Source organism: Falco punctatus (genome assembly GCF_963210335.1).
Source record: "Falco punctatus genome assembly, chromosome: 6".
Classification (NCBI taxonomy): Eukaryota; Metazoa; Chordata; class Aves; order Falconiformes; family Falconidae; genus Falco; species Falco punctatus.
Genome location: NC_137585.1, coordinates 32,993,981 through 33,012,467, shown reverse-complemented (window position 1 = coordinate 33,012,467; position 18,487 = coordinate 32,993,981). Strand labels below are relative to the sequence as shown.

At 39.9% G+C, this 18,487-nt stretch overlaps 1 protein-coding gene across 5 annotated transcripts in view; it reads left to right on the top strand.

Annotated features, from left to right (window-relative positions):
• LARGE1 (LARGE xylosyl- and glucuronyltransferase 1) overlaps positions 1–18,487 on the top strand; it is a 287,229-nt gene that overhangs the window by 232,493 nt on the left and 36,249 nt on the right. For all 5 annotated transcript variants that reach the window (XR_013929088.1, XM_080393311.1, XM_080393308.1 and 2 more), the window contains 2 exons: positions 10,798–10,910; positions 12,422–12,547. Coding sequence is in view for 4 of the 5 variants with exons in the window: in XM_080393311.1 (XP_080249437.1) it covers positions 10,798–10,910; positions 12,422–12,547 (239 nt within the window). In the remaining variant the exon portion in view is untranslated. The remainder of the gene's footprint in view (positions 1–10,797; positions 10,911–12,421; positions 12,548–18,487) is intronic.

Genomic DNA, 18,487 nt, shown 5'->3' with positions numbered 1-18,487 from the left:
ACGTAATTAGAATTTCCTTTGCTGCAGTTTGTGTCAGTTACCTCTCATTCTGTCTCTGTGCATCTCTCAGAAGAATTTGCTTCCATTAAGTAGTTGTAGACAGCAGTAAGAGATCCTCTTGGCCTTCTGTTCTACAGGCTGAACAAGACCAGTTCACTTCTCCTCATACATGTTCTCAAGGCCTCTAAGCATTTTGGTTGGTCTCCACTGGACTTAATCTGGCATGTCAGTGTCTTTAGTTGACTGAAGATTCCAAAGACGTTGTCTTACAAGTGTTAAGTAGAGTGTTAATCACTTCCCTTGACCTGCAGGGCTAATACAGCCCACAATTTGGTTGCCGCCTAGGACTTTTCCTGAAAAACTCCTTTCTATCCACTTGTCCTCCAGCTTGCACTGTCTATTCAGGAATAGCCCCATGCAGAACTTTTCATTGAACTTCATGAGCTTTCTCTTAGCCCACTTGTCCAGCCTATCAAGGTCCCTCAGAACAGCAGCCCTATCCCAGGGCTGGCCACAGACCCCAATCTGGTGTCACGTGTGACATTGCTAAGGACGCATTCTATCTCATCTCCAGTTCATTAATCAGGATGTTAAACAGTATCAGCCCCAGTGTCAGCTTTTGTGGTATACCACTTGCATCTGGCCACCATCTGAATGTTTTATTGCTGAACACAACCCTTTGAGCTTGGCAGTCCACCTTTACTTTTCAGGCACCTTGTAGTCCACTTATCCAAACTGTACCCCAGTCTGGCTATATGAGCATGCTAAACAGCTCCACGCATATTTTCTCCTTATGCAAATGCATCCCTGTATTTCTGTTGTGAACCTAATCTTGTCTGTCTGTTAGTGGATGAAAAATGATTGCGGAGGAAGGATTGACCTGCAGCTGACCTTTGGGTTAAATCATTACATTAAAATATATTGTGTTCCTTGTTTTTTCTTTTTAAAACCACTATGGTTAATTTTTAGACTTAACTCATTCTGTGCTGCTGCTTTCTTTCACCTAATCTATTTCTTAGAATGTTCTATCCCTCCTGAATCTCCTCCAGTCAAGAAACTACTCTTTGGGGTGTGCGTGTTTGTAAGTTGGCTGGTCCCTTCTGAATGCAAAATCATAAACCTCATTGTCATCCAACTGTGAAGAAATACCTGAGAGGCTGTTCAACCCATGAGGCACATTTCCTCCTCTGTTGCTAGGGCATTGACTGAACACCAGACCAAGAAAAGCTATGACGGGTTCTTACTCATTGTGCCTATCTCTATAATTAGCTTTGTGGGCTACTGTTAATATTAGAAGCCAACCAAAATAATTATCACCTGTGCAGGGTGCATTTTTCCTCTTCACATAGTCCAAAGTGGAAACCTTGTAGATTTGTTGACATTTCAACCCCTATTAAATGTCATGCTTTTGAGAGTATCAAAACAACAAAACAACAACAAAAAAACCATAAAAAGCAATGATCCCTGTTACCTTTGAGGTTTTGCTGCTTTCTGAGGAAGAATAAAACATAAATAAGCATCATGAATAAGGTCCAGATAAATGCCTGACTCTTGCATTAAATAGCCCTAATCTGATTTACAGGATCTGAGGATCAAGAAACAGTTGTGTTTTTTTCTTTTAAAGGTGAGTGATTCCTTGGTGGAGGTCCAAGATAAATTAATTTTGGAAGACGTACTTGCTTTCACCAGGGCAAATTTTCAGCAAATTCCAGCAAACCTCCTCCATTTTTATCCATGGGAACAGGTTTTCTGTGATCCATTTTTCCGAACTTGCCTGCACACAGAGATTCAATAACTGGACCACCTGCACAGTAACCTTGTACAGGCTGTACTGTTCTATGATTTCTCTTCAGGACAGCTCACCCAAAGTCCAGTTATTCTGACTTGATGTAGTTGTGACACTCACTCACACTTCTGTGGCACTGACATGTAGAATTGTACACTCAGAAGGATTGAAGAGATGCATGAGGAACAGTCCAGGATGGATAATCAGGTGAACGTAAAGCCACGTTTAGTATGGTTGTCAAAATAATTTGTGTGATCATTGGATGTATAAACAGGGACATTTTAAGTATGAGTACAGGAGATATGTTTTGTATTGGGTGTAGACTTTTTAATCCTGACATACTGGAGGTCTACACTGTCAGAAAATGTAGCACTCTAGTTCATTCTTCACTCTTGGCTCCCTCATTATCCACAGGGCACAGAGATTAGAATCATAGGATTATTTAGGTTGGGAAAGACCTTTGAGACCATCAAGTCCAACTGTTATTAGTTGGTACCTTGTCTTTTTCAGGGAGAAACTTGTCTTTTATCAAGGATTAAAGAAAAGTAGAAAAGTATAATTTGTTGATAGCTCACTGCAGGAACTGTTTCTGGAAGGTAATATGGATAGGACTACACTCTGTTTGGCACCCCTTTCCAGTCCTTCAACACTGCATCAGAAGACTTCACACTCTCTAATATTCCCACATGCCCTGATGACATTCTCCAGTGAACACAGCACAGACCCTCAATTCCATGCTAAAGTGTCTCTAGTCTAGAAGATTGTAGCATGGCTCTCTCATAATGTTGGGCACGGAGAAATGCAAATGGAATAATTGTTATGTCTGAAAACAGAAGAAACACAAACTATACCTTCAGAGACAAGTACCATGTAGTATGAATGTGGGCAGCGGGCTCAATGAAGAGCTAGACCCTGAAAAGTGTGTGTACAACCACTCCGTAGTCCTTGATCTGGGTGCTAGTGATCACTTCCTGCAATGGATATATTTTAAAAAGTAGATTTAGCTACTTTTTAGTCTAGTCTCCACAGGTCAAAGAAGAGTACTTATAAATTAACAAAGTTCGTAGAAAATACTGGAAAATCTCCCATAAAGTTGGGAAAAATGGCTCCAGGAGCTTGTCTGGGAGCGAGTCAAGGAATAGTTTGATCATAGATTATTAGTATCTGCAGGAGAAAATAACATTTCTTAATAGAGGGCTTGCCAATTTAGCAAAGGTTGAGCAAGATCAAATGACTGCAAGTTCAAAGACATGTTCAAATTAGAAATAAGGGAAGTATCCTTCATCAGGGTAATTATGCATTGGAATAACTTATCAAAGTTTGTGATAGTTTATCCATTATTGTAAATTTTTAAATCAAGACAATGTTTTTCTAGAAGTTATGCTCTAGTTAAAGCACAAATTAATTTTGAAAAATCCTATGGCCTCTTATGCAAAAGCTAAAAATTACCCTTTCTGACTTTATCACTTAAATCACTTAAATATGTATTTAACCAGGACTTCGTTTTCCTCTCAGCTGAAGTCACCTGAGCGCCCAGCCAAATGAAATCACAAATAACCTGTCATGTAAGAACTTACTGCATTTTTAGTGTTGAAAAGAGGAAAAGTTCTTTAAAAATTTGTAGAATATTTCCACATTTCCCCTGTATCATGTTTCTTTTTAACTCTCCCGTTTCAAAGTGCTTTAGAGTAAGATGTGTACCTGACCATCTTTTTCTTAATGTCAACCTTTGGCACCTCATCCTGACTTCCAGACACGTACAGAGATGCACACCGAATAGCTTTTGGGTGGTACTTGTGCATGGCAGTGATGTGGGACACATCTTGGACACAGGTCTCATCTGCTCCGCTTAGTTCGGTCATTGCCATTGTGCTACAGCACACAGAAGCTGAAACCCCCCTCCTCTCTCCCTTTGCTGGTCTGAAGTTAGAATGTGGTATCTGAGGTTTAAAACCTCTCAGCAAAATCTTTCCAAATCTTTTGAATGTCAAGATCATTTCATGATTTGCCTTGAGGTTTTATTCCCCCTCTTGGAAGCCATCTCCCTAGTTTACCAACTAAGAAGTACCTGCAATTGTGCTTTCCACTGCCTTTAAAATGTAATCTCTGTACCCTATATGCTCACAAGGGTCATGGACTGCAAAAGCTATAAGAAAACTGCGGTGCATTTTAAAACCCATGTAAGGAGCTTCTTCGCAGATGGTTTTTATCTCCTACAATTCTTTGTACAGTGTTCAGGAAACACTGGGATTTGAGAACAGTTACTATTCCTGTCTTCTTTGGTGCCCAAAGCAAGTAGAGCAGCTGGGAAAAACTTTAGTTTCTCTTTCTGATTTTGCTAGTATTTGTCTTTTTGCCAGCCATGTTGTTTCCCATTACATGATTCAGGAAAACTTTATCAGCATTTTGGGCAGGAAAGTGTATGACTTTGCACTGCTTGGGATCTATGTAAGAAAAGGCCAATTCCTCTAGGTCTAAAGACAGTTTTTCTTTCCTGACCTGAGAGAGACCTGCAGAATTGTTACTTCTCTTCACAGGACTCTGGAAGACAGGAGGGGAGAGCATTACTTAGCAGGATGGTCTTTCAAGTGGCAGAGGTTTTCCTCTATAGACTTCCTAAAAATTCTATGGCTCATGACTCCAATCCTGTAGACCTTTTAGACTCCTGAATCAAGGAAATTTTTCTGTAGCAGCCTTTGGGACTTTAGGAAAGTTGGAGAAATTCACCTAGAAATGGAAGTCATAAAACAGAACATACAAAACATATGTATTTTTTTTTTCAAATTGCTCAGGAAGAATAACATCTAAACAATGAAGAAACAACTGGAGAACTAGGAAATTCTGAGCTAGTCACTAGCTCTGTAAGAAGTTCAAATCATGCTTAAATATATCTTTCATCTTCCTTGAGTATGTCCTTCATTTTAATTCTGCCTAGGGAGAAAACAACGTGCTTCAGGAGAGGAGAACAAAGAAAATAAGTGTGTTCGGTTACATTAAATGGTCATCAAGAAGCATAAACAAAATGTTTATAATGCTTTAAGAGGAACCAGGCTCCCAACAGAGTGACTGCACTGCTTTGCAAAATGCACTCTATCATGGCTTCACTTTCAATACACGTGCAGAGAAGACAAGGTCTACTGCATTCTGTCACCATGCCCAGAGGGACACCCACTTTCCATTTCAAAACAGCTTCTCAACCCTGTTTGGTTTTCTCAGATAAAAGTTCAAATGTGGAGTCATCCTTTATTCTCAATTAACACAAGGTTTTATTAATTTTTTTTAGACTGTGAAAGGCATTTTTGGAGAAAAGGGCCAGTGCATGTAAGTTCATAGTTAAGTAATGTGTCAAGGAACTCCAGAAGTGTTAGAATTACAGTCCTTCAGTCGTACCGTGTTAAAAGCTATAGACATAAGCTATGGTTTTATTATACTAATGATATGGCTAGTCAAATTATGAGCAGCAGTTAGACAGATGGTCTGTAAATCAAGTGAAATGAATGCAGTGATTTTCATCCTCACAAAGACTTAAGCTGAAGATTTAAAAATGTGTGTAGCATCTCATTGTGGAATTGCAGCTTTAATTCATTTTTTTAATTCCTAACAGCCACATACTTAATATTTTTCTCCTTGCTGTTGATACTGTGGGTGGAGAGCAGAGGCCACGGTGGGTGGTGCAGAGGTGTGACCCCGTGGGTTCCAGAGCAGTCCTTAGCAAAACGGGTCATTCGCGCCCTGATCTGTAGAGGAATGAAGGCAGGTTAATTATCATTGATAACATACAGCTGTGGGCTAGCTTCAGGGGCGGTGGGTTGGCTGATGTAGACAAGGTGCAGCTGTGGCTGGTTCTGTTAAGGGGTTGGGCAGCCAACAAAGAGGGAGCAGCCGAGGAGGGAGGAAGAAGGAGCAGAGAGAGAACACATGCCCAGGATGAGGGGAGACCAGAAGGCAGTAGAGGGACTGGCATGGAGAGTATGTTGGTATGAGATGGTAAAAGACCTTGTTGTAGCTGGTTAGTTTTGAGTGCTGCAACACTGATCCAGCAGAGGCATAGACATAGCCCCTGCCCTATGCGCTGTGACTGCTTCTGTTGATTCCAGCTACAAAAAGCAGGAATTAAAAGAACATGCATAAGTATTTGCTAGAGTACTAAGCAGTCAACACTATTCATGGCGCTTCTCCCAGGATAGCAGAGTTACAAGCCCCTTCCATAGTGCCTAAAACTGAACTCAATTTTTTTGGTGCTGAATCTGTTTCACAAAACACGGTGGGTTACAGTTTTTACTGCCTTAAATCTCTGTCCGTTATTTACTGCAGCAAATCTCCATAATGTCAGCCCTATTTAACATTATTTCTTACAGCATTTAAGACTCAGTGTTTTGGTGTGTGGCTTTTGGTATGATGGTTGGGTTTTGTAAAATCCCAGTAACCCAGTATTGCTTTATAATATATTTGGAAATGTGTCTTGCCTGCCTTTCATGGATATTGTAATGGTATCTATTTGCTATCTGTCTAGATGTTTCACTGTTATAGACTTAATTATGAGACTAATTTTTTAAAATCTGACAAGGACAGGCTCTGAGATGCTACTTATATAATATGGCGTTGCCTCAGCAGCTCACAAAAGCATCCTGTTCTACCTGAAAGAAACAGGTGAGGTAGCGTTTACAGAAAATGATCCCTTAGTAGCTACAATTTTTTCCCCCACAGCATTGAATATTTTTTCAGCCACCTTAAAAGGGCCATTGTAATAAATTGATTGAGTTTGAAAGCTTGTCCAGTTTCACTATAACTTCTGTAAGTGATTCTGTTCTATCTCAAAATGTTGTTTATTACTTCCAGCTCTACTATATATTCCTCTCTGAATTCCAGGAAAAGCCGTAGTCTGTGTTCCTGAAGCAAGAGTTGGTAGCATTCTAAGGGAAATTGCTGATGTTTCTGTAAACTCTCAATTTGCTATTGCAAAAAATGGAATATTTAGTTCTGGAGCAGATCAACACAACAACCAAAAAAAAAAAACAAACCCTGACAGCTTTGCTGAGATGGCTTGAAGCATCTACTGAAACCATTGCTTAGTCAAAACATTGGAAAGACGTAAGATTTTATTCAGATTTAATCAAAACATGAGAAAAAGGCAAAAAAAATTCAGGTGACCCTCACCGTCAGAGTTTTGTTAGACCCGGAATGAAACATTTATTTGTCTTTTCAGATGTTGTAAGCATTTCAATAAGATTTTTAATTTGTATCAATTTTGAAGTGAAAAATATTATTTTGGAATAAGTTGAGTTCTAAAACATGCCAAAACAAAATTTGCAGTATTTTTCAACTGAAACATTTTAGTCCAGATACTTTAATTCAGATTTTTTCTCTGGTCTAGTCACCAGATTCCTTTATATCTTTTTTGTTTTGCTTTTGGGGCTGAGGTTTTTTTGTGTGTGTCCTGAAATTACATTCTTGAGCAACTCCTGCCTTTGCTTTCTTGTATGTATTTTTGAGCAATTCAGAATGTTAGATTTTGGTAGTTCAAGCAAAGTCTGATCAAGCAGTGGGAGAAAATGCCATTCAAGTAAGAACTAGACTAGGATGTGTTCCACAGGTTTAGTAATAAAGAATTATTTTTGCAGGAGTTCTTTGAGATATTTGCATCCCTGTATAAGGCTGAACTATATCCTCAGGATAAGGAAAATAGGGTGTTGTGTGGTTGATCATAATTTGTTTAATACACGTGAGACATTTGGGTTGCCGCTTTTCTCTTTTTGCTTATTTGCTGCCGAGATTTCCCTTTGTTTTTGTCAGGTAGTTTAGGGCAGGAAAACGCTGCGCTCATCAAAAGATGAGAAGTCCCACTGCCTAGGGCCTGATGTTCATAAAGTATTCCTTTGATATTTTTTTTTCTCCAGTTCTTCCTTCCCCAGTGCAGCAGCTGAGAGTAAGTCCCTTTCCCCTTATGTTCAGCTGTATGTCATCTTGGATTTAGTCTGAGATTTCAGTCAATTTGACTGTGAGGGAAGGGGCTCCTGAGGCAAATATTTCCCTTTACTTATTTCATACACTTTGCCTGCAAACTAATTGTGCAGATTGGAGTTAGTTCATTTGTTATGTTTGCTTTTGGTAGCAGAACAATACGAAGTAAAACTGAAATGCTTTCTTCTGAAGAAAAGGTAATTTTTCCTCTGCATGAACTATTTAAAAGTTCCCAACACACATGCTATTGCTTTGCTTTTTCACTAAATAGCACTGATTAGGTGAATAGTATTAAATTCTCCTCTTAGTAGAAATCTCGCTAACAATAATGAGTAAATATTTAAACTTGTGATAAATATTCTCCAGGAGTAATTTTTTTATAGCAGTAGTAAATTAGAATTCCACAGTGCAAGGAGCCCTGAACAAAGGTGTTAAACCCACGCCTGTAGGTGAATTAAAATAGAAATCATATCAAAATTAGTCTTGACAATGGAACATTAAAACCTTGTGAATATTTTCAATAGCCATGATTGCATCATAATTTAATACATCCTTTCTCACATATATTCCAGTTTTTCCACCCCATCTGCCTCTTTTACTCTCAGCTGCTACCATGATACCCCCTCAGGACTGCATAATCTCTTTAGCTTCAATGCCATGATCTGCTGCTAACATGAGAGTGGAAGACAAAGAAATTGGAGAGTACTCCACATATTAAAACATTTCCCCTTTTCCTCCTCAGACTGGAAGCTTAAGGAAACTTAAAAAAATTTTGTTGTCTATAAATTATAAAAACTATTACAATTAACTCAATCTTACAACTTCTTTATTTTTTCTTAATAAAGAATCTTCTCAGTTGTATTTCACTGTTGAAACAAACCTGACAGTTCTTGCCAGCTGGAAAAAATCCACTGCCAGAGAGGAGCTTATCCCACCCAGTTTATTACTGCAGCACAAGGAACCGACTTCGCATTGATCTAGAATTTCAGACAGTGCACAACGGCTCTCTTAGAAGCTAATGCACACACACTACTCACTCCACGGTTATGCTGCAGGGAAGACAAACACACTGGCAGAAATAAGTTGTAGCATGTTGTGACAATACAGCCCTTTCCAATCCAACAACTGGAAGCAGAAAGGTTGACTGAAGATGAAAGGGGATCCCTCCAGTGCAGGTTCCACCGTCCTTGGGAACCAGATGGATGGAAACGGAAAACAGAACTAAAACAGGCCACAAAATTCACTGCCAGAAGAGCATTTCTTTTTATTCATGGCAGTGCCAGGTTTTACTAGAAAGAAATTTGCCATGTCATAGAAACTGAAGATAGGAATGAGCTGGAACCACCTTTGTTCTCTCCCAACTAGTGCAGGCTTGTTCCAGGTATAATTTCTGATCTTTGTGTAGCCTGATTTTTAACAACTCATGAAATAAAGCATTTCATCTGCTATTTTGAGGTTATTTCACCACAACAGTTTTAGGAGAATTTTTCTTAAGTACTCAGACTACATTTCTTTTCTTATTCTCATTACTTCCAGTTTTATCATCTTAGACTCCCTCCGGCAGCTTTTCCCAGTGCCTGCCTTTTGCCATTTCATATTGTTCTGTGTAGCTGTTATGTTTCTTTACAGTTGCCATGACATTTTTTTTGTAAGACCTCTTGTTTAATGTCACTTGCAGATGTCATTACTATTCTGTTCACTTCCCCCTTTCCACTAATGAAGATGTGAAACAACACAGAACCTATCATTGCTCTTACTAGGTAATTCCTGTCAACCTGCTAGGCTGCTGTTTATCAGTACTCTTCCTTTATGGTCCTTCAGTTTGCATTCATTCCCCATGACAGTGCTCTTATCTAAGTCTTTCCAAATTAATTTTTCAAGTAAAATTTTCTGAGACACTGTAGGAAAGGTTTTGCTGATGCTTCAGTCCAGCTTCATTGCTTCTGCTGTTTTCCCTTCCACATGCAGCCAAGGAGTAACCTCTCATGCATGTTGAGACACCTCTTTTCTGGCTTCAAGTGTAACTTTCTCATCTGAGGGTCCTGCTCTATGAACACTTGCTGCCTTAACAGTGGGCATGTTCCAAGGCTAGGTTGTAACCAGCATTGATAATCTGTTACTCAAAATAAATTTCAAGGATTGCAGTCTGATGTTTCAGGTGATTAACTTCTTACTGGGTGAAGTAAGGGATACAGTTTCATATTATGCCATGTATGTATTGCATCCTATGCACTAAGTATTAAGGGCCAGATTCCCCCACACACACACTGAGTAAAATGTTTAATATGAGTGACAAAATTCTCTTTGGCTTAGCATAATCTTGATTTCAGCCCATATAGAAATTAATTTAAACAGTGGGATTTCGGAGGAAGCAGATCTCTGTTCCGTGTGAAGATGGCAGAAATGGAGTCATACTAGATAAATCGGGATTGTCTCTACCCTTTCCCTAGTAGAAAGGGACTTGACAGAATATCTATCCTCTTAGAGCCTGTAGCTTTTCAGAATAAGGAGTGGGGAGGGTCACCTCGGAGTGTCAAGAGGTTCCTTCTTTCTTTCTTGTAGGATATTGTCTAATTCTATTTGGAATGATAATGACCTTTGGATGGAGTTAACCTCCATCATGTGAATCACCTCGATCCGTTCAGTCTGTAAGGAATAATCCCAATGATAATCATGTCATAATGAAATCAAACTTTATCAGTTAAGAAGACTATTAGAAGTAGAACATCCTTCTCTCACTTCTTCCCAGTTTCACTCCTCTTTGGCTACTTTAGCCTTCTTGCAAGCCTGTATATCCAAGCATTCATCTGTATGCCTTCTCCTTTTCCTGTCTGCATCCTCAGGGGTTCAGAAGAGCTTTCTCTTAGTGGCATCTTGAAACCTGACACTGCTTTTTTTAGTCAACCTGTGTTAGCGAAGGGTAAGGACTGTAGTTCCCACTGATAGATCTCAGCTCATGTCCTTGTTTTAACTGCTGAGTCAGCACATACACAGGATGGGCCTTGGCTGGCACATGCATCATGGCTTCTCTGCACTGTGTTTTTCTTCAGGGGTTATCTTGCTGCTCCTCGATAAGTTACGCAAGATGAAATGGGAGCAGATGTGGAGACTCACGGCAGAGCGGGAGTTAATGAGCATGCTCTCCACTTCACTGGCTGACCAGGTGAGTAGGACATTGTAGATGAGTGGTACAACCACTACTCCATGGATTGAGGAAAGTACGAAGTGGAAAGGGGATGAGATGTGGGAAAAGGCAGGAGAAAGATATTGTGCCTGTAGTTACCATTTGTTGAATTTTTCTGGGGAAAACATGGAAGAGAGGAATTGAGATTTACTCCTGAGATTTCTCTTACTACACTGATGTTTTAACCTACTCTGCACAGATGATTTGTAAGATAAACAAATGGGGTTCTCAAGCTTTAATTTTCTGTCCTCCTTTCTTTAACATAAAACTCTCCAGACACCAGAAGTCCAAATAGACTGTGTCTTGTCCTACTGGTTATAGTCTAAACAGACATTAGTTTTAGGAGTCTCCAGATACTTCTTTACTGTTTCTGGCAGATGAGTCCCAACACTCTTTTAATGTGCTCCTTGCCACAACACCCCTGGAAGTCAAAAGCACTGCTGTCTCCCTGCACAGATGGGAAACTGAGGCCAAGAGAAGAAATAGTGCGCCTATATGCAGAAATGCATGTTTACTCTCTTTGTGCTTCCTGCCAGCTCTCAGTTTTAAATCCAGAAGCCCTGTTAATGTAGTACTGGACCTGAACCAGTAAGTCTTGCTCAACAGCTTGAGTGTATTTACTCAATACGGCATCATATTTAGATATTTCTACTGTTTCTGAACTACATCTGGCTTATGACCACCCACCACTAAGGAAGGATGCCGCTTACTGTGCACAGAGATGTGCACTTGTGTGCAATGTCCTTGCAGGTTGATCCAAAAGCTACTGAAGTTCATTAAAACAATTCTTGCAACTTCAGTATGTTTTCAGCCAGGTCCTGAGTTGCTGTCTAATACCTCCATGGGACAAAATTTTGCAGAGTAGACCGAAGTTGTTTATAGAACTTTAACCATATGACTGACTGCCCTTGTACCTTACTTCTCCAACTGGATGGCAGCACAGAAGCAGAACACGTTCTGTCCCTCATGGTGTAGGCTGTTCTGCAGATCTGACCTACATGCCCTTTCCATGAAATACCTAGATTACTTGTTGCAACAATGAAGTTCTAGCTAAAATCCCCCATAGTAATTCACCTTGACACAGCGCAACTGCCATGATCACCTTCATCCCCTGTACTGAAAAGTGATGCAGTACTTACTAACAGCAGGCTGTTGGTCATTTACTGCTTATTACTCTCCCTGGTGACTAGAAGAGGAACCACATCTCTTGCCAGGCGTAGAAGGTACATGTTTTGAAAACTTTGATGGAATCCATTAGCTCTGTGTGTCAAAAGAGCCTGTTCCTCGTCTTCAGATCTACACATCACCCTTAGATTGATTGGACACTCTATGGAAACAGAACTATGAAGCAAGATTTGCAGATTTCAACTTGCATAACCATTTGCATTTTTACCTGTGAGGGGGAAAAGGACAGTCAGCTTGGGGAGGGGTTGAGATCATCTCACTGTAGAAACAACATACCCAACTGCTTTTCTGGTTTTGTCTGCTAGGATATCTTCAACGCAGTCATCAAACAAAATCCCTTCCTTGTCTACCAGCTCCCGTGTTTCTGGAATGTGCAGCTGTCTGATCACACCCGTTCTGAGCAGTGCTACAGAGATGTGTCTGACCTGAAGGTATGTTTCACAGGAGGTTGCATGGGTGGTATCCTCCAAGACAGAGAATGCAAGACACCACTGAGTCAGAAAGACGAAGTTAATTAAGCAGGACCAACTTAGATCAAGTTGCTCAGCAGCTTGTGCAGTTGAGTGTCAAGTCTCCAAAGAGTGAGATTCCACAGCTTCCCTGCTCCCCTGTTGCAGAGTTTGACCACCCTTATGGTGCAATATATTTCTTAAATATAATCAAATTTTCCCTTGTAACAATTCGTAGGGTAACCGCAGGAGTGTTCAATATGGACACTGGATACTGGATGAATATAGAAAATCAGTCACCCTCAACACACTGATTTCAAAAGCTGCACTTACCAAAAGAAAAAAGACCTACTACAAGGGTTAAATTACCTGTCAAAGCTGGCCACTATTGCTTGAATTTCATACATAAAGTATTCACAAACAACTATTCTGGTGTGGTCCATAGAAGACAGCTTTTAAAGTTAGATCAGTATACTGGTCAGTACGCTGATGACTAAATGTTTTATGATAGAAGTTTGTAGGGCAGGATCAATGCAAAGACTTAAAAGCAGCATGGTTTTATGCCTTGTGACAAAGTGCTGGTAGAGATTTTAGTTCTGTACTCATGCTGAGAATCATGTATGACAGCAATTGCGAGGCCTGAAACAGAAAGAGAGATGTAGTAACAGGGAGAATGTTTTCTAAAAGATGAATTTGAGAAAAATACACCTCCTACATGAGAGATATCACAGTATTTTTCTGTGAATTAGAAGCTGACATTATTTCAAATAATCTGCTGAGACAGTCAGATTGGATTCAGCACAAGGTTAGGACACATACATTCACATAAGAAAAAGATACTGAACCTCATAACTGAGGATCTAGGGCTTGGTTCAGTTGCCTAAACACAGTTTGAGTCCCCATAGATACTCTCAGGTATCTGTATGGTACTGGCAGACACAACAGAGACCTACGTACAGGACACGATGCACTTTTGGCAAGGCAGCTGATGGGCAGGCAGGATAACCCTAAGGTGCTTTCGGTGTTGCTATACATGAGTGGTTTTGGAGACTCCTTAAGCACACCTCGGAGCAGACATCTGCCAAGTAGTCAGGCAAATCACTCTTCAGGCTCCAATGACTGTGTTGACTATTCTGCTTCAGGTGTGGGACATCTAGCTCATATGTCACACCTAAAACAAGCATTTAATAGAAGTATCTTAAAAATAAATTGAATCCTTTCCTCATTGTCAGCTAACAAATTTATGTTTACAAGGATGACTTAGGCTAGGTTGTTTATTACTGTATATCGTATCACACTGTCAGGTCCGTTACAGCATAAATAATGACATCTTAGGTGCATAATATCCTCCACTGGCTTTCTGGTCTAAAGTGTTTAACTCAACAAGGGGTCCAGACACATAAGCAATTTCGTCAGCTGAACTGGACTTATTCAAACTGCTAAAATTATCCCCGAAATACTGAATCAGGGATGAAATTCTTTGCTTTCGAAGAGAGGCCAGAGCCTTATCTAGTGCACATGAGCTCCCTGGTTTCAATAAAGCTCTTTCTGTATCAGCAGTTGAAGAACTGGCCTTCAGGCAGCACTGTTTAAAATTCTTCATACAATTAAAAAACAAACAAACATAAACCAATTAAAGTTGTGAATTTGCATTATGAAAATTAGCAAAATTCTGGTCGAAAAGAAACCAGCTGGTTTGGTATGTGGCCCTCTCAAAAAAGCAACAAATGTCACTACCCCAAGTTAGAAAATACACTCTTAAAGAAGTTAGTCAGTTCCATGGTATTTAATATAAATGGTATGACACAACGTATTTGGCACATTCTGTATTTCACAGTAAGACTGGAATAAGGAAAGAAGTAAAAGAAATCTCCAGGGTAAGAGGGAGAGAAAGACAGATTGTGAAGTTTGTACTGGAGGATTAAGAAGTATAGCGCAGAAAAGAAGGAAATGCAGGGAGAGATTTAAATTCCAAGGTAAAACTGGCCCTGTCAGGTATTCCTTAGTCAAATCAGACTGTGTTTCTCATGTCAGACTGAAAAGGCACTGATTTAATTCCATCTGGCCTCAAAGTCCATGGGACTTGAGGATTTGTCATCTCTTACACACAACATTGTGTCACATAAACTTAGACCTCCAGGGCTGACTGGGGTTCAGGGGGTGGGGTGGGGGGGAAGGTATGTATATATACACTGCTTTGCTGCTTTATTCACATTCATGAAAACACAGAATGACCGGCATGCTTTTTGCAGGTCTGTGGAGCACTTGAATATTTCATATTTCCTGAAGAGGATTCTAATCGCTTTTTTGTCTTTATAGTCCTCATTAAGATGCATCTCTATCCATTTTATTGAAATTTTTTTTTGTACTGTCTTATGTTAGAGAAGGTCAGATGTTTGACTACTGCTGAACTCTTCCTTGCTGCAGCTGAGCAGCATCTACAAATTCAGCAGAACTTGCATATGGGGATCTTTCAGAAAAGGCATAAGAACAGAAATATTTATAACCAATTTCTGTATTGTTAGTTACCACTAATTTTATAACCATCTAAAGCAACATCAAAATAAGACTACTGTATTAATTTTATTCATCTTAATGCTTTCTTACCTCCTGTGTCATGCTTCATAGTACTAGAGGCCACACTGTACACAGCTAGACTGAAATCTGTGGGCTTTGTTCTGCTGTCCATGGCATGTGGAACCAAAACTTATGTAAACAACTATACTTAGAGAAATCTTCCTTTCCCCACCCCAAGAGCACGTGTATTAAGGATGCTTTGTATCGGTCTTGAAATTAACAATTTTGTCTTGAATAACAATTATAATGTCTTGAAATTAACAATTTTAATAGAAAACAAAGAGTGGTCTAAAAAGGAGCAGATGCCCTTTAATTCTTTTTGCCAAGTGAGCCAACCACAGTCTCTGAAGGCCAGAGGCATTTATTTTTGCATGGCATTTGTTACACCTTGGAGAAACACTCACGAGTTGTTATTGAAGACTGGCCAAAAGATGTGGAAGTGCTAACAGTCATGCTGTGTAGGCATCCGCTATCTTGTGTATCTCAGCTCCTCACGTGGCCCCCAGTAGCCCACACTGTCGATGGACAAGCACGTGTACTGTAGGTCCATGCCTTGCTGGGCTTCAAAGCCTGTGGGGATCTGCCTGGAACTGGGGTTCATTTATGCATTACTTACGCTTTGTTGGGTCCTGTGTTTGCTTTCCTTTTTGGTTAACAGTTTATTCCTCTCTGTGAGGAAGTCTCAATTACTATGATTTGGCACAAACCAAATGGCAAGAAAAATCCTGTGAAAGAAGGTAATGAATTGTGATGCCTCTGACAATGAATCATGACCTCATTGAATGAGTCAGTCGTGAAGAGAAGTCTGGTTGTCAAGGATACAGATGCTATTTACACACAGGATCTGGTAATTCACAGTCACAAAAATCAGATGCTGGGCTCTTCAATGGGAATGCATCAAATTATTAGAATTTACTCCCCTACCCCAAAATAGGAAAATGCTTTAAAACCTGTTGATGGTTTCCCAAACTGGTTTTGAGCACAGCTGATACTAAATTAGCAAGTAGATAAATAATTAACCTCTCATGAATTCCCCATTCTGAAATTGTGTTATCTGATTCACTTTATCCTGCCTGGAAATGTCCTCCATACCAGGATGATTTTGTGAGATCGCTTGCAAAAGTTTAAGCAGCTTCTTGTCCATAACCCAAATACATCATTTCAGATCTGCCTCGAACATGACCTATTGCACCTCTTTCTATCCCTGTGCCTGAGCCACCACATGCTGTCCAAGCACCTCAACACTGATCCACAGCAGTTCTGGCATTTTGCTGCCTTGCATCTTTTAATGCCAACCATGGAAAAGCTACACTGAGAGAAGTAAGGGCTCAAGAGGGTTAAATATACCACTCCCTGGAATGAACATTGGAGTCAGTAAGATGTTTTTGCTCTGGCAAAAAGGGAGCACTGTGGTATTATAGAGATGTTTTTAGGGGTGTTTGTGCAGGCAGGAGGCCTCTTGTTAAATATTAGCACAGGAGTTGAAGGGAGAGCTGCAAATCCTTCTGAGGAAAAACTGAGAATTTTGAAAAGTACAAGACTGGGACAGTCTGTCAGCTTAGTGCCATACAGCATAGGCAGTAAGCTGGGGAGTAAAGTAATCCCTGGGACCATGGGCACCAAATCAGGCAGGGCAAGGATTTGAATCCCACATCCAAAAGCAGTGCCTGGACCTCTGGGTTGCTGGCTACTCCAACGTGAGTCTTTTCCACTTACATAGTTCAGAAATATCAGTCTGAAACCTCCCTGATGACATTTCTGTGAAGTATTTGATCCTTTCTGAGGAAATAGGGTCTTCTATTAAACCATTCATTTCTGATAAAACGCAGTTTAAAAATAAAGTTTCCAGACATCTCTAATCAAGGCATAAGTAACACATATGGTGCTTGTTTGCAGCGTGGCTTGAGGCATATATAAACATTTCAATAATATGTGCCTGGAAAAAAGCCGATTGAGATGTTATGGAACTGACATATATAGGTAGCTTTACTGTGCACATGTGCTGAACATTTAACTCCTGTTGATTTCAGTAAGAACTGTCTGGTTGCCTAAACAAGGAGTCTAGTTTTTAAGCAGGAAGGTTCCCCATCAACAAAATACCACTTACTTACCTAAATTGTAAACTGCTCATGGGCTTAATTAAGAATATCTGTTCAGTGCTTTGCAAAATTAAACTTCTTTAGGCTTAAATTGAAGCTTAATTTATTCTTACTTTTTACCCCTTCAGCCTGCAAAGTAGGATATCCTGTATTCTCTGATTTCATAAGGGCTGAAGCAGAGTGAGAAATTGTCAAGATGTGTCTTTGGGTAGAAAATGGAAGAGATTGTAGTTAAAGAACATTTGGCCAAATATTTCTTTTGGAGAGAGAAGATGCTTCAGGGGAGAAATGGATAAAGGTACCTATAGAAATAATGTTGTGTTGAAGCTTATCATTTAGTGAACGTCAGGTTCAAAAAATTTCTTCTCCCCAGAGAGGACAAAGCAGCTGGCGACCTAAGGAACTTTGCTGGGATTTTTGTTTTCTGTGTATTTCCATGCAGGTAACTGACCTTAGAGCACTCTCCTACCAGCACATAACATTCTCTGTTACCTTCCACCTCAGATCTCATTGCCAGCCTCCATCTGTGTCATTGTTTGAGTGCTTTGGGTCAGAACCTGGTGAACAAGTGGGAGCTATTGGTGCAGTTAGTGCAGTCACAAGTGTATGGAAGTATTCCAGGAGGCTGGCTGAGCATAATCAGTGAGTAGTAACAGTTGCTGATTAACTAGGATGGTATTAACAGAAATGTAGATAGTGCTGAGATGCTTGATGATGACTAACCAACTGTTAAATAGATGTGGAATTTTAAGTTTTGATCATTTCGTACTTAAATTGCTAAATGAAGATTAAGGAGCATATTTTTCTTAGTTCTCAGGAGGCGTTGATCAAGGGTAGGAAAGATCTGTGGGACAGCCTGAAGGCTAGTACTGGTCCTGAGGTGTCCTCCCGGATAACGGCACTGGAATTTTATACGTTATCGCTGCAGTTTTCTCTGTAAGCCAGCAGAGCTTTGGAAAAGCTTAGAAACTAGGAGGGAAAACAGAAGAAGAAATAAACAACAATATTATGGTGCTATTCAGTCTTGGAAAAGGGATGTTATAGTAATGAGATTTTTAGTTTGTAGATTCGCTTTCTCTTTTTAATGTTGCGATAACACTTGCTCAGTCTGCACATAAAGTGGATTCTAAGTTTGCTTTTTTTGTCTTTTTAATTTCCCTGTAGTCTCTTACCAACTGATTATTTTTTTCTCCAGTCAATTCACTGTTGCCCACAATAAACTTTCTAACATAATGGCCAGAGCTTT